The following is a 16,086-nucleotide window of genomic DNA, read 5'->3' on the forward strand; positions in this document are numbered from 1 at the left end:
TGGTTGTTTTTATTGGTGTTATTTTCTGAATGATTCCTCTTTTTGGCCACATAGTAGGATATATTGAATAGTTTAAGTGTCTCTGTAACGTCTTCGTCCATCCCTCGAAGACAGACGGGCAGAGCTGCTTTCTCGGGATTGACCTGTACGTTGAGAACCTTTTCACAGTCAAAGTGAGCTGAGGTCAGAAGATGACTTGGTAGTGTTCTCACCCTTGTTTTGTTTCCGTTCACACCAACAAACAATGTGTCGTTTGCTTTTGTTGGCACATGTCAGCATTATCTCGGCATCAGCATCATATTCTGTGAAGTTGTATCGACGTTTCCATTCAGGAAGCCGTTTCCGTTTCTGAGTTACCTCGTAGTCCTCAGACACTGGAGGCTCCTAGAGACAAATGCATAATAAAATAATAACAAAGTAATAAAGTAATATGATAGAGTATAATCAAATAATAAAACAAATAGTCAGTAAGCGGCGGCTAATAATACTAGTAATAAAAGGCCTTTGAGTCAGATAAGCAGGGAAAACCCTGAGATATCACGGCGATGATGGTTGACTTCATCTTTAATTTGAGTTATTGTGCTGTTTTAGATGTGCAGCCGTTCGTAATAACAGCTGTCAGAGAAAATCAGTGAGTTTTTTTACAGACATGTAAACTGCAACATGACTGGTTTGCAGAGGCAAACAAGCACAAGGCGTGTTTCTGATTTGTAGTCTGTGTCTGTAGTTTAGGTCTGTAGGTTTGTAGTCTTTGTGGTTTTATAGTCTTTCTTCTTAGTTTTTGTTTTCAGTTTTGTAGTTTTGCTCTGTACTCTTTTAGTCTGTAGTTTTGTAGATTGTGTTTGTAGTTTTGTTGTTTTTGAATAAAGCAAGCTTATACCACTAGCTTTATTGTTGTTATAAATTTGCAGCTGTCTCAGAACTGAGTCTTGATAACCAGTCTTCACCCTAGTTTGTTTTTTAATCAGATTTCCTGTTTGTTTGTAGCTGTGTACAGTTGTACTGGTCAACTCCCAGTATGAGGTGAACCAGCCTGGGATTAAAAGCAGCATGCAGCTCCATAAACTGTCTCTGTGGAAGTAAAACATAAACAGTTTCTACCTTTTGTCATAGAGACGGCTGGAGGACAGAGATAAGCTGCTGCACACACACACACACACATACACACACACACGCGCGCGCTCACACACACACACACACACACACACACACACACACACACACACACACACACACACACACACACACAGTGTCCTTGTACCTGATGTGTTTTTCTGTCTTCATGTGTGAATCTCGCTGCAGAGATCAGGTTCAGGTTCTCTCTCTCACTGACAGGAAGTAAAGGACACACCGAGGCTTCTACTGACGCTTCTACTCTGTTATTACTGAACAAACCGAACATTTGCTTAAACACAAAGACAAACTGTCAGTCAGATGCGGGAGAACAAGCCGAGCTGTCAGCCCCGCGGGTTTACGAAGGCGGAAACATTCGTGACATCTTTCAGGCTGGTTATAAATTTGATTTGGGCGTCACAGTTGATTGGATTCTAATTATATGTCAGTCGCTGCTTGTTGTCCACATTAGATGATAATAATAAGATTACAGGTTTGGTTTTTATAAACTAGAATCAGGACATTGACATGAGTGTAAATTTTAGTCAAATTAACTTATTTTTAGTCAATGAAAACTGACCGGACATCGTAAGTTTTGTGACGTCTAAGCCTCATTCACATGAGATTAACATTCATTCTTCTTCTCTGAGTCATAATAAATCTTAACACACAGCCATGAAACACATATTCATATCATTCAGTGTGACTTATGCCTCCGGAGGATATCATTATCGCCAATAAACCTCCATAAATCCTCTTAGAAATCAGAGAAAAAACAGAGGTTGCAGAACTTGTTTTCTTCAGTATCACAGTAAGCTAATGATAGTTGTCTCTACATCCATGTTACACTGCAAACAGGAGCTGCTAACAGCTGATTCAGCAGACTATTTATGGATATTATTAGTCAAAATGTGAACAATTACGGTCTTGTTCTCCTGATATTTGTTCCCAAACATTCCTCTATGTTAGTGTTAGCATGTTTTCCATCTATCAGATTAGCAAAAACATTTCTTAAATTTCCTTCTTTTTCACATAAAAACAGATTTCACAACAAAATGATAAAAGAGATTCGTTTTAAAACACAAGGACGTCGCTCCAGATGGGATTTAAATTACACGGAGGAGCAGAGAGTTCACTGGAAAAAAAACAAAACAGTCGGGTCATTGCAGCTGTAATTATTCTTGGGTTGGAGGTGAAAATGAGCCGTAAACAGAGAGAGAGAGACTGGATTAAAATCACTGAGCAGCAGGTGGTGTTCAAACGTCCCCTCCCCTCCAGACACAGACCACGTCCACACTGAGCCGCCTGAATCCATAAACACATCCTTCTCTCTCCGTTTTCTTCTTCCATCCAGACTAAAACTGTGTTTTTCTCCCCTGTAAACTGCGGCCTCCAGAGCGTGTAAATGTGTATTTTTTTTGCTCGAAAACAACATTTTAGAATTAAGCCGATTTTAAAGGAGGAGTTCACAGTTTTTCAAGTTTTTCAACAGTCAGGAGCCCAGATTAACATTGAAACCTGTTTTTCTGGCTGTAATCAATCCTGTTCATACTGACCATTAGATCCCTTCATAATGACCTTACAATGGAAGTGATGGAGGACAAAAATGCATTTAAAAGTTGATGTGAAGCTTATATACATATATATATAAAAGAACCAAATGAAAACAAAAAGAAATAAATAACTAATACTAATATTTCTCAGATTTCCAACACTTGTCACCTGACTTTCTAGAATATTACTGATATTTTGCTTAGTGAATCATCTAAAACTTCTCTGTTGAAACAAACCTTTAGCAGCGAGGTTGATTAGGGTGATAATATCACAGTAAACCAATCAGAGGCAGAGTAGGGCGGGACAAGACTTCACCATCCTAGGAAAAATAAAATAAAAGCAGCAGGTGCTGAAGCCACAGAACGACAGTGAATAGAATTATACTAAATTACAGGTTCACAATTTTTTCCAGTGTGTGTTAAAGCAGCAGTCAGGTGTCCATATGAACAGTGAAAGAGGTTTTCCTCGCTGTAATCATTCCTCCTGTTCATACTGGATATTAAAAGATCCTTCAAATGTGTTTTCAATGGAAGTGATGGAGGATAAAATCCACAGTGTGTCCACACAGTCATTTATTCAGCTTCAGCAGTCTGAGTTAGTCATATCAAGTGGATATCTGACACATTTACAGTCTTTTTAGCATCAAAGTCCCTCTTTGTGTTTCCTCGGACAGTGTTTCCCTGTTGAGCTGCAGGTGGAAGTATAGTAACAAAAAGAGGGACTTTGGCACTAAAAAGACTGTAACGTTGAAAGATATCTACTTGATTTGACTCATTTGGACGCTGAAGCTTCATATTAGCTTCATATTAGCTTAGAGTTTTGCCTGTAGGAATTATTATGGCAAGAAAAACCTCTTTCAGTGTTCAACCTTTGTATTACAGTGTTATTTGCAGGTTTACCAGTCAGGAGCCACTGCAGAAATAGCAGCTTTTCTATTACACATTTCATGTATGTATGTATGTATTTGTTATAATCACAGTATGTAAATCATCAGCTCTACATGTTCTATACACTCTTATTTTTAGTCTTAATTAAAACATACTGTTCACATGTATTTGCTATAACAGTTGTTTAGCAAATACATGTGAAACAGGCCCAAGATGTTTGATCAAGATTGTTTAATCAAGATGACTTTGTGACTTTGTGTAAAATGAAACATCCTGGACAAATAATACACATGAAAATCAAATACTGAACAATATTTACTCACTCTGAAATAACTTTAATGCACTCTCAGCACGGAAAAACACATTCGTAACAGGTCTGCAAAACATAAACTTGATTTGTACGTCTCTCTGATCAACACTTCTAACCTTTTGACGTTTGCCAAATCAACTATTTAGTCCTCCTCCCTAAACTTTTAAATACATTTTTTGCACAGGAGGAGGACTGTGTTGTTGTAATATTGCATGCTGAAGCTTACAATATTATCCTTAAATCATGTACTGAAGTAAATATCACATCATGCTTAATTTGACACCGATTGAAAGAGCGTCCTCTCATAAATACCTTTTTGTTTCTGGATAGACGACAAGTTTTACTTAAAAAAAAAAAAAAACACTGATGAAATGTCAACACTAAGTCTTTAAAAGCAAAATTGGCATCTGTTATAGAAATAAGGTTCGTATTAACCAAAAATTATAGAAAGCAAAGTGTTCAGTCAGCCTTTTTTTTTATCTGTTCTGGACTGTGGTGATGTGATTTATCTGCACCTCTCAGACCTCTCTGGATGCAGTCTATCATTCAGGTTCATAACGGGGACGACTTCAGAGCGCGTCGTTAGATTCTTTATGTGAGCTGTGAGAAGACCACAGCGTTGCATCCTATTTATACACAAAGCTCTCCCTGGCAAACTTCCTGGGTACCTGACATGTTTTATTAATTTTAGTTCAATTTCACACCGCACTGGGTCCCAAAAACTGTTTGGTCCTTGAATATCAATGTGTTGGTTAGCGCTGAAATTGGGAAAATGGCTTTTAAATATGATGTTTCACACACATGCAACAACTTGCAGGAGATAGTCTGATCTCTTTTAATCATTACAAACATCTTTTAGCTGACATATGACTGCTGTGTGAATGTGTGTGTTTAAGTTTCATATTATGTGCTTTTGCTTTTATTGTTTCTTTTATTTTATACTTGTAATCTGGGCAACCTTGAAAAAGCAAGCTCTCTTTCAATGTCCTACCTTGTATAAATAAAGGTTTGAATGAATGAAAGCTGTGCGGTTTTCACAGAGCAGGAAGAACGGAGCCAGAATAGTCGTATATTTTAATATTGTCCTGCCTGTTTCAGGACGAACTGCTGCAGCCTCTCCAAACCTCTCTGTTGTCTGTTTTATACGTCTCTCTCGCACGCCGTACTTTTCCCCTTGGTTACCATTGATAAAAGGTCTCTCACCATGGCGATGGTTTCCTAGGTGTTTGATAGGTTAGTTACGTAACAGGTCAGCCGATGGTAATGAGGCTCATTTGCATGCCTGACCGGCATCTCTCTCACTGTAATCTGTTTTATGTTGACCTTTCCAGGAGGGCTGGTCAGGGGTTCACTCTGACATGAGGAGCACTCGTTAGAGTCGATCCACTGTGTGTGTGTGCATGTGTGTGTGTGTGTGTATGTGTGCATGTTTCTGTCTCTTCATCCATGATGCTGTGGCAGTTTTACACCAGACTTCAGTCACCGTTTCATTCATCTGTCTGTCTGTCCACCTTTGCATTTGTTAATCTGCCTGCATCTGTTAGACGGATGAATTGTGTGTTTTAAAGAAGTTTGGTTTATTTTGTTACACTAAAAACGGGTTTTGTTTGTTTTTTATTCCTCAAAATGAGGAGTATCGATTTAGTATTGATCCCAAAACTCAGTCTGTCTGTGTGTCTGTGTGTCTTTCAGCCATGGACCCGTCCATCACGCTGTGGCAGTTCCTGCTCCACCTGCTGGAGGACCAGCGGCAGCGTCACCTGATCTCCTGGACGGGCGACGAAGGAGAGTTCAAGCTGCTGGACGCCGAGGAGGTGGCGCGACTATGGGGGCTCCGCAAGAACAAACACAACATGAACTACGACAAACTGAGCCGAGCGCTGAGATACTACTACGACAAGGTACTGCCCATAATACTACTGATTATACTACTAATAATACTACTGATAATACTACTGATGATAATACTGATACTACTGATGATACTACTGATGATACTACTGATAACACTGATAACACTGATGATACTACTGATGATAATACTGATACTACTGATGATACTACTGATGATACTACTGATGATACTGATAATACTACTGATAATACTGATAATACTAGTAATAATACTACCGATAATACTACTGATGATACTACTGATGATACTACTGATGATACTACTGATGATACTGATGATACTACTGATGATACTACTGATAACACTAGTAATAATACTACTGATGATACTACTGATGATACTACTGATGATACTACTGATAACACTAGTAATAATACTACTGATGATAATACTGATAATACTACTGATGATACTACTGATGATACTGATAATACTACTGATAATACTGATAATACTAGTAATAATACTACCGATAATACTACTGATGATACTACTGATGATACTACTGATGATACTACTGATAACACTAGTAATAATACTACTGATAATACTGCTGATGATACTACTGATGATACTACTGATGATACTGATAATACTAGTAATAATACTACTGATAATACTAGTAATAATACTACTGATAACACTAGTAATAATACTACTGATGATACTACTGATAATACTACTGATGATACTACTGATGATACTACTGATGATACTACTGATGATACTGATAATACTGATGATACTACTGATGATACTGATAATACTAGTAATAATACTACTGATAATACTGCTGATGACACTACTGATGATACTACTGATGATAATACTGATGATAATACTGATAATACTAGTAATAATACTACTGATAATACTACTGATGATACTACTGATGATACTACTGATAATAATACTGATAATAATACTGATAATACTAGTAATAATACTACTGATAATACTACTGATAATACTGATAATACTACTGATAATACTACTGATAATAATACTGATAATACTAGTAATAATACTACTGATAATACTGCTGATGACACTACTGATGATACTACTGATGATAATACTGATGATAATACTGATAATACTAGTAATAATACTACTGATGATACTACTGATGATACTACTGATAATAATACTGATAATAATACTGATAATACTAGTAATAATACTACTGATAATACTACTGATAATACTGATAATACTACTGATAATACTACTGATAATAATACTGATAATACTAGTAATAATACTACTGATAATACTACTGATGATACTACTGATAATACTACTGATAATAATACTGATAATACTAGTAATAATACTACTGATAATACTACTGATAATACTGATAATAATACTGATAATACTAGTAATAATACTACTGATAATACTACTGATAATACTGATAATAATACTGATAATAATACTGATAATAATACTGATAATACTACTGATAATACTGATAATAATACTGATAATAATACTGATGATAATACTGATAATACTGATAATAATACTGATAATACTACTGATGATACTACTGATAATACTACTGATAATAATACTGATAATACTAGTAATAATACTACTGATAATACTACTGATAATACTGATAATAATACTGATAATACTGATAATAATACTGATAATACTACTGATAATACTGATAATAATACTGATAATACTAGTAATAATACTACTGATAATACTACTGATAATACTGATAATAATACTGATAATAATACTGATAATAATACTGATAATACTACTGATAATAATACTGATAATAATACTGATAATAATACTGATAATACTGATAATACTAGTAATAATACTACTGATAATACTACTGATAATAATACTGATAATACTAGTAATAATACTACTGATAATACTACTGATAATAATACTGATAATACTAGTAATAATACTACTGATAATACTACTGATAATAATACTGATAATACTAGTAATAATACTACTGATAATACTACTGATAATACTGATAATACTACTGATAATACTGATAATAATACTGATAATAATACTGATAATACTGATAATACTAGTAATAATACTACTGATAATACTACTGATAATACTGATAATACTACTGATAATACTACTGATAATAATACTGATAATACTGATAATAATACTGATAATACTAGTAATAATACTACTGATAATACTACTGATAATACTGATAATACTACTGATAATAATACTGATAATACTGATAATAATACTGATAATACTACTGATAATACTGATAATACTACTGATAATAATACTGATAATAATACTGATAATAATACTGATAATACTGATAATAATACTGATAATACTAGTAATAATACTACTGATAATACTACTGATAATACTGATAATACTTCTGATGATACTACTGATAATACTACTGATAATAATACTGATAATACTGATAATAATACTGATAATACTAGTAATAATACTACTGATAATACTACTGATAAAACTGATAATACTTCTGATGATACTACTGATAATACTACTGATAATACTGATGATACTGATGATACTACTGATAATAATACTGATAATACTAGTAATAATAATACTTAAAAATATGACTTTATTATTATTGTTGTTGTTGTTGTTGTTATTATTATTATTGTTATTGTTATTATTATTATTATTAAAGTAATCTACATGCTGTTGTTTCTTGTAATGGGAAATTGCAGATCACTCAATAAACACACAAGAGAGCATTGTCAGGTTATGAAATAGTGTAATCAAATAATACAATCAGAAGTATAATGCATCATAGTTCTGGAGACAAAGAATACGTACCACCTAGCTATCTTTTCTTTGTCTGAAAGGTTGGCACTTAACCAGTCCCTTAAATACTACTTGTACAGAATTTATGACATCTGCTTACTAACCTTACAGGTCAGCAACCAACCCTCAGATAGAAACATAGGTCAGAAGTTCAGCTAACCTAGGAACAGTCTTTCTTTACGACCATATATGACAGTACATAAGCATGCACCAAGTAGCATCACAAAATAACATCCCTGCTATATTAAATTAAGGACAAACCACACTATCCTCTAAAGCTTATCAGTTTTACACATAAACATCTACATAACTACAGTTTATCTTATCACTGGCTCAGGTAAGGGTATAACAGAATAAACTTAACTGTTAAACACACAACTGCCTCATCTTACACAGCAAAGAACTAAGTTTAGAATATATATAGCACAGAGGAATTTAGAACATGTGTGAAACACTAACTAACACTAAACTGAACTTAAACACTGTCTGAAACATGTATGATATATTGAAGAAATACATCAAATGATAACCTGTGATTCAGTTTTCTTTTACATTCCCTCCTTTTATCATTTGATAATCCTTTGTACATATCAGAGCTCAGAATAAACTCAAAAACTAAACAACATGACTAAAACACATTTAAACAAACAAAAATAGATAATGAGTTTCACACTTATTACTACATCAGAATATAACAAATAGGCCTACACATAATATCAATACGGATAAAAGTCTTCTCACGTCCTCTTCACCCTTATAGCTCTTGCAGCTCATTCAAAGGGCCAGCGCTGCATGCTTATGCATCCTCGAAATCATCCAAGTCAAGTTGAAGTTGCTGAAGGTAGTTTTCATCACCAATATCCCTACAATTACCCTCAGCCATTAGATACGAGTGGGTGTCCAATAACGTATTAGACAAAGGTCTTTTCATATCAGACTGTATTGCTACAGCAGTCAATGAGGTGTTAACCACCTTGCGAATCATAACTTTAACACAACTCAAAGCGCACATAATCATTACAAAAAACAACAATATTACTCCAACAACTGGCAAAAGTAACTGTAATATACCTGCTCCCCATGATCCAAAGATATTAACCAACCAACTGCGATAAGGATTCTCAATTCTAGGTTTAGAATACAAAGAAGACTGAAAACGGCCTAAAACAGTGATAACATCTGTCAAATTATCCGTAACATCCGGAATCAAAGTCATACAAGAACCACCAGTCAAATTTAGAGTCGCACACAAACCTCCAGTTTTAGCTAGTAAAAAATCCAAAGCTTGTTGATGTTTCAACAAGGTCAATCTATGAGACTTTAAAGTATCCTTTATGAGTGAAAACCCTTTCATTGTTGCATTTGCAAACCCCCACATAGTATAAGATAATCTATCTACATGCAAAGACATAGCAGTTACTGCTATTTGTGGAAAGAAGAAACTCATAAACTTATCATACCAAGAAACTTGTTGACCAAAAGCTGCTTGCTGACCAAAGGCTGTTATATCTGTAAGCTCTGTAGGAAGTGATCTAGGCTTTCTAACATGTGTACTATTTAACTCACTTGCTTCAGCCGAAGAAGTATTTTCCCATTGTCTTGTCATCTGAATTAAGTTTACTGGTACTGTCAAATGAACATAGTAACAGCATCCTGACCAAAACCTAGGCAAATAATAATAATAATTTTGACCCCCACACATAAAAACAAGATCTATCAAAGCACCTGTGGCTGAATATCCAATAGTAGGACCCTCTTGTATTACTACAGTCTTTCCATTTCCATGAAACTTATACACACCAGGATACCTCCCTCCATACTCCTTACATTCCGCCACACCCATGAACACTGTTTCAATCATATCCTGTCCAGATGCATATGGAGGATTCCCATCCTGGTAACAAAAACAATAGGGTGGCTTTTCTAACACCCGAACCTGACCAACAGGCTCCGGTCTACTCCTAAGATCTGTAGCACTATGAATCGGAATAATTTTGCCATACTTACTATCACACTCAACATCAAACGAACTCTGAAAGTACTGCTTCCCAATTTGCTGCTCATACTCGCAAGAAACACCCTTCATTTCATCTTTCCTCAGTGGTCTTCCAACAGGACTTAAACACATGTCTATGCTATTACAAGGAGGCGTAACCACAGCTATCATTCCTCTCCTATCTGGATATGTGTGCTTTACCATATAGGCCATCATTTCATACCATGTATTACCCTTCTCACCCAATGGCTGTAGGTAATTATCATCTAGCTCATTTACATCATCAGTCTGTATTGGTTCCAGCAGAGTTTGCCTCTTTGCCTTTCCATGAATTCCCGCTGATGAGACATCTTGAGTCTGCGTTGTTTCCACTAAGTCTGCAATGTGCTCTTCCAGGGTTGCATTTAATGTCATTAAGCCTCCAACAGATGGTAGCAAATGCACCAGCATAAGCAATCCCACAACCTTGAATTTGGGCATCTCATGGTATTGGTGCCCTCTTACAGTGGGACGCATGGATCCAAGTTGTCCTCTCCTTGACTTTTACTGCCGTTGGTGTAGTAAGCAGGACCTGGTATGGACCTCTCCACCGCGGAGAATGCCAATGTCGTCTCCTCAGATCCTTCACCAAAACCCAATCTCCTGGCTGGAAAGGATGGGTTGTTTCTCCTTCCCTCAGAGGCGATGGAAGAGCTGCTTTCACCTGAACAGAAATTGAACTCATTACTTGAGTTAACTTCTTACAGTAGGCCACTATAGCCTCATCTACAAGAATTTGATCTGTGTGTGTTCCCTTATACAGATTTTGGCCTATAGGCATAACTCTTCCTGTCAAAACTTCATGTGGAGAGAGACCTGTAGTAGAGTGATGCCTTCCCCTCATATACATTAACACCAGGGGGAGACAAGAAACCCAATCTAACTGCGTTTCTTCCATCATTTTCGTGAGCTTGTTTTTCAACACTCCATTAGCTCTCTCAACAGCACCCCCACTCTGTGGATGGTAAGCACAATGCTGTCTTAAATCAATACCTGTTTTTTCCGCCAGGTATGAGATTGTATTATTAACAAAATGAGAGCCATTATCCGATGACAATTTTTCCGGAATCCCCCATCGTGGAATAATTTCCTGCAACAAATGTTTAGCAGTAGATTTTGCATCTGCCTGCTTACAGGGAAAAGCTTCTATCCACTTGGAGAACATATCTACAACAACCAGACAATACTTATATCCTCTAGCTGGAGTTAATTCAATGAAATCCATCATGAGATGTTGAAACGGACTATCAGGAATAGGAAATGCTGATTGTGTCGTGTTGTGCGACTTACCTATGTTATGTTGAGCACACACCAGGCATCTTTTGCAAAAGTTTTCTGCTACGGTGCTAAAGCCAATGGAGTCCCAATTTTGTGCAATGAATTCAGTCATACCACCCTTTGAAACATGATCCGGTCCATGGGAGAGCTTCGCCATGTAGGGGAAAAGTTGCTTAGGCAAGCAAGGTTTATCTCGTGGACCCCTCCAGACTCCCTTTGAATCACAACGACCATGTTTCCTCCACGCAGTCTTCTCTGCTGCACTGGCCATTGATTGGATGTCTTTAAGGGACATGTGTGGATCAAAAGGGGTCTGAGCCGCTGGAAAAGCAAGGTACATTTGAAGCGAATGCATTTCAGATGAAACCGCAGCAGACTTAGCAGCAGAATCAGCAAGAGAATTTCCTTTAGAAACAGCATCTCCAATCCTAACATGTGCTTGGCACTTACAAACAGCTATCTGAGATGGAAGCAAGATAGCCTCAAGAAGATTGCCAACAAGTTGATGATGTTGAATCGGGGTACCCTGTGACGTAAGGAATCCTCTATTCTTCCACAAAGTCCCAAAATCATGTACTACTCCAAAAGCATACCTGCTATCAGTATAGATAGTAACAGATTTTCCAGATGCAAGAATGCATGCCCTTGTTAAAGCGAAAAGCTCAGCAGCCTGAGCAGAAAGATGAGCTGGAAGTCTTGCTGATTCCACCACTTCATGATCAGTAACAATGGCATAACCAACAGCCCCTATTCCTTCCAACCTTCTAGCTGATCCATCCACATAATAAATCAGGTCAGGATTAAGAAGAGGTTCAACAGAAAGATCTTGTCTAGGAGTTACTGTTTCAGCAATAACTGCCAGACAGTCGTGAGCTTCCCCATCCTCCTCAATAGGAAGAAGGGTGGCTGGATTCAAGACATTACACCTTTGCAAGGTGACATGTGGAAGACTCAAAATGTTATAATAATGGAGGGTAGAAGCTGGGGTAAAATGAGCCGTCTTAGCTTGAAGAAGAATAGTAGCCACAGCGTGTGGAACCAAAACAGTCAAAGATCTGTAAGCCACTAAAGAAGAAGAAGCTGTCACAGCCGCTGCAGCCGCAGCCACTGCTCTAGAACAAGGAGGAAGCCCTCTCACAACAGATGGAAGCCTTTGAGAATAATAAGCAACTGGCTTAAGTTTATCACCATGCTTCTGAAGCAAAACAGCACTATAAAACCCTTTCTTCTCATCCACTGCCAAAGTGAAATCCCTTGACAAATCAGGAATGCCTAAGGCTGGAGCAGAAGCCAAGGCTTCCTTCAGTTTTACAAAAGAGTTAGTAGCTTCAGGAGTCCAAGTCACTAAGTCATGTGCAGTCAGTCCAGTCGCATGCGCCATGTCTGAAAGTGGTTGAACTATTTTAGCATAATCACAGATCCACTGTCTACAGTAGCCTGTACATCCCAAAAAGGATAGCACCTGTTTCTTCGTCATTGGTTTAGGCATTGACAGTACCGCTTGAATTCTGTCTTTGCCAATTGTTCGTTTATTTTGTGAGATCTCATGTCCCAAATAGTGCACTTCTTGTTTTACCAGCTGGAGTTTTTCTAGCGACGCTTTATGTCCCTGCAAAGCTAAATATTTTAAAAGGGCGTTTGTATCCGCGATGCAGTTTTCCTCAGATATCGAACACACAAGCAAATCATCTACATACTGAATTAAAGTACTTCCCTTGGGAAATACAAAACCTGCTAAATTTTCCTGCAATGCAGCTGAATAAACTGTTGGTGATTCTGCAAATCCTTGAGGAACTCTGGTCCAAGTATATTTTTTACCTTTAAAAGTAAAAGCAAACCAATATTGTGAAGCCAGATCAACTGGAATGCTAAAGAAAGCATTTGCCAAATCTATCACAGTGAACCATTTTGCATTACCAGGTACTGAAGACAAGATTGTAGCTGGATTGGGTACAACTGCTGCACGGGCAAACACAGCTTCATTCACAGCACGCAGATCATGAACAGGTCGCCAAGATTTGCCATCAGCTTTCTTTATTGGAAGGAGTGGGGTATTACATGGAGAAGTTGGAGCTGGAACAATAATTTTATCGTTCAAGAGTTGCTCAATAATAGGAGTCATACCTTCTTCTGCATCGGGCCTCAGAGGATATTGTCGCTTATTAGGCCTGTAATCTGATTTAGGAACCACTACTAATGGAGTGGCATCCTTGATCAGACCCACATCATATTTATGTGTTGCCCACAATTGTTTAGGAACACCTTCCAATGCTGGATGGTTTTCTTTAGACTCAAAACTGTCCATCACAAAATTATGGACCACAAGGGGAAACTGATCAACCAATTGAATTGTCCTGTGGGCGCTAAATGTACAGTGGAAAGGATGGAGAATGACTCCCTTTTCACAGTTCACCTTCTGGCCTATAGCTAAATTAGTGTCACAACAGGACACATCCATGCCTTGTAGTACCATCCCTACATCATAATCTGAAAGCGCTGGCGAACTGGCCAAAACAACATAAGGGACACCAATCTTCCGAAACACTTTCCTCTGCATTTCATTTAGATCAACAAGCAAAACAACAAAATCCTCTGTGACCACAATACCATTACCATGCAACCTTTCCTCTTGTATTTGTCTGTTCCACTCTTCCTTAAACTGTTCATCTACACCTTCATATGTCACATGTGACACACACTTATAGCTGCATAAATCATGTCTAAAAAACATTTCATCACTATGAGTCTCAACAAAATCATGCAATTCCTGCACAACTGAAGAAGGGTCTATGCTCCAACAATACTCAACAGCTGGGGAGTGACACACCATAACAGCCAAAGTTTCGTCACAATGATCAGATTTTTTCAACACTAAACCTTTTTCTGTGCACTCAATAGTCAAGCCCAAAGCACATAACAAATCTCTTCCTGCCAAATTCACCGGACACTCTGGGACAATGACAAATGAATGCTGTATTTTTGAAACACCAAATTCCTCACATTCTACTGGACACAGTTTGGTCACCTTACACTTTATAGGTGTTCCGGAGACTCCAATGCAAGTCTTAATTTTTTGAGACAAATGGAAAGCTTCTGTTGCCGATCTTAATGTTGATTCAGTAGCTCCTGTGTCAGCCAGCATTTCATAGGTGGTACCGTGGACTGTGATTTTAAACATTGGAAGTTCTTTAGACTTGAAGCAAAGAGAAAGGTAAAATAGATCAGAGTTTTCAGAATTATTTATTTGAGGTTTTTCACTCTCCTTCTCCTGAATAATAGAAGGATTTGAGACTTGCTCAGACAGTCATGTTCTCTGTGATAGTTGATTCCTTCTTCCAAATGGTCTATTCACAGACACATTGCCAGGTGGAGGACGTGCCACTCCTTGTCCACCATCCCATTCCTCCGACATTGCAACAGGACAGTCTCTGGCCCAGTGGCCCATTTGGCCACACTTCCAACAGGCCTCGCTTCCATCTCTATTGTTAAAGGAGAAGCCTCTACCTCTTCCTCGTCCTCGACCTCTGCCTCTTACAGGTGGAGCATAATAAGCCATCTGAACCATCTGCAATCTTTCAGCCACTACTTTAGATTTCTTCTTTTGCTGGTTTCTTTCATCCTGAAGAACAGTCTCAGCATGTATGCAATATCTTTTAATGTCATTCAATCTGGCAGTTTGCCATGCCACACAGTGTCTGACGAAAATAGCTCTCACTTCCGGAGACAGACCATCCACCAAGGCCTGTACAAACTGTCTTTCCCACACAGTATCATCGACAGTGTTAGCTGGTTGTTCATTTCCACTATGTGTGTTAAAAACTTGGAGCTTTCTGAAGAAATAATCATCAAACGATTCTTCTGGTTTTTGCACACATGCATTTACAGTTGTCATATTTATGACTGGTTTAAATTGTGTCACCAATGCTTGACACAAAGCTGCCAGCTGCATTTGATAAGGGGCGCCATTTGCAACAGTCCATGGGGCAGCTGGATCCCAATTAGCAGGCTTAACTTCTCCCCAGGCAAGACCCATCTTAGTAGCACAAACATGCTCCAATTCAGCAGCAGTGGGTTTACACTGTATTACCATCTTTGCCAAAGCGTCTGCAAAGACTTTTCCATTATTCTTAGGGTCTGGAAGTTTGTCAATGATAGCCTG

General features: G+C 37.5%; 1 protein-coding gene across 1 annotated transcript in view; it reads left to right on the plus strand.

The window, feature by feature from the left end:
- The window catches only part of elk1 (ETS transcription factor ELK1), a 45,741-nt gene that overhangs the window by 5,818 nt on the left and 23,837 nt on the right, over window positions 1-16,086 (plus strand). The window contains exon 2 of the mRNA XM_042409407.1: window positions 5,557-5,765. Coding sequence (XP_042265341.1) covers window positions 5,557-5,765 — 209 coding nt within the window. The remainder of the gene's footprint in view (window positions 1-5,556; window positions 5,766-16,086) is intronic.

This window comes from Thunnus maccoyii, chromosome 4 (assembly GCF_910596095.1).
Source record: "Thunnus maccoyii chromosome 4, fThuMac1.1, whole genome shotgun sequence".
NCBI lineage: Eukaryota > Metazoa > Chordata > Actinopteri > Scombriformes > Scombridae > Thunnus > Thunnus maccoyii.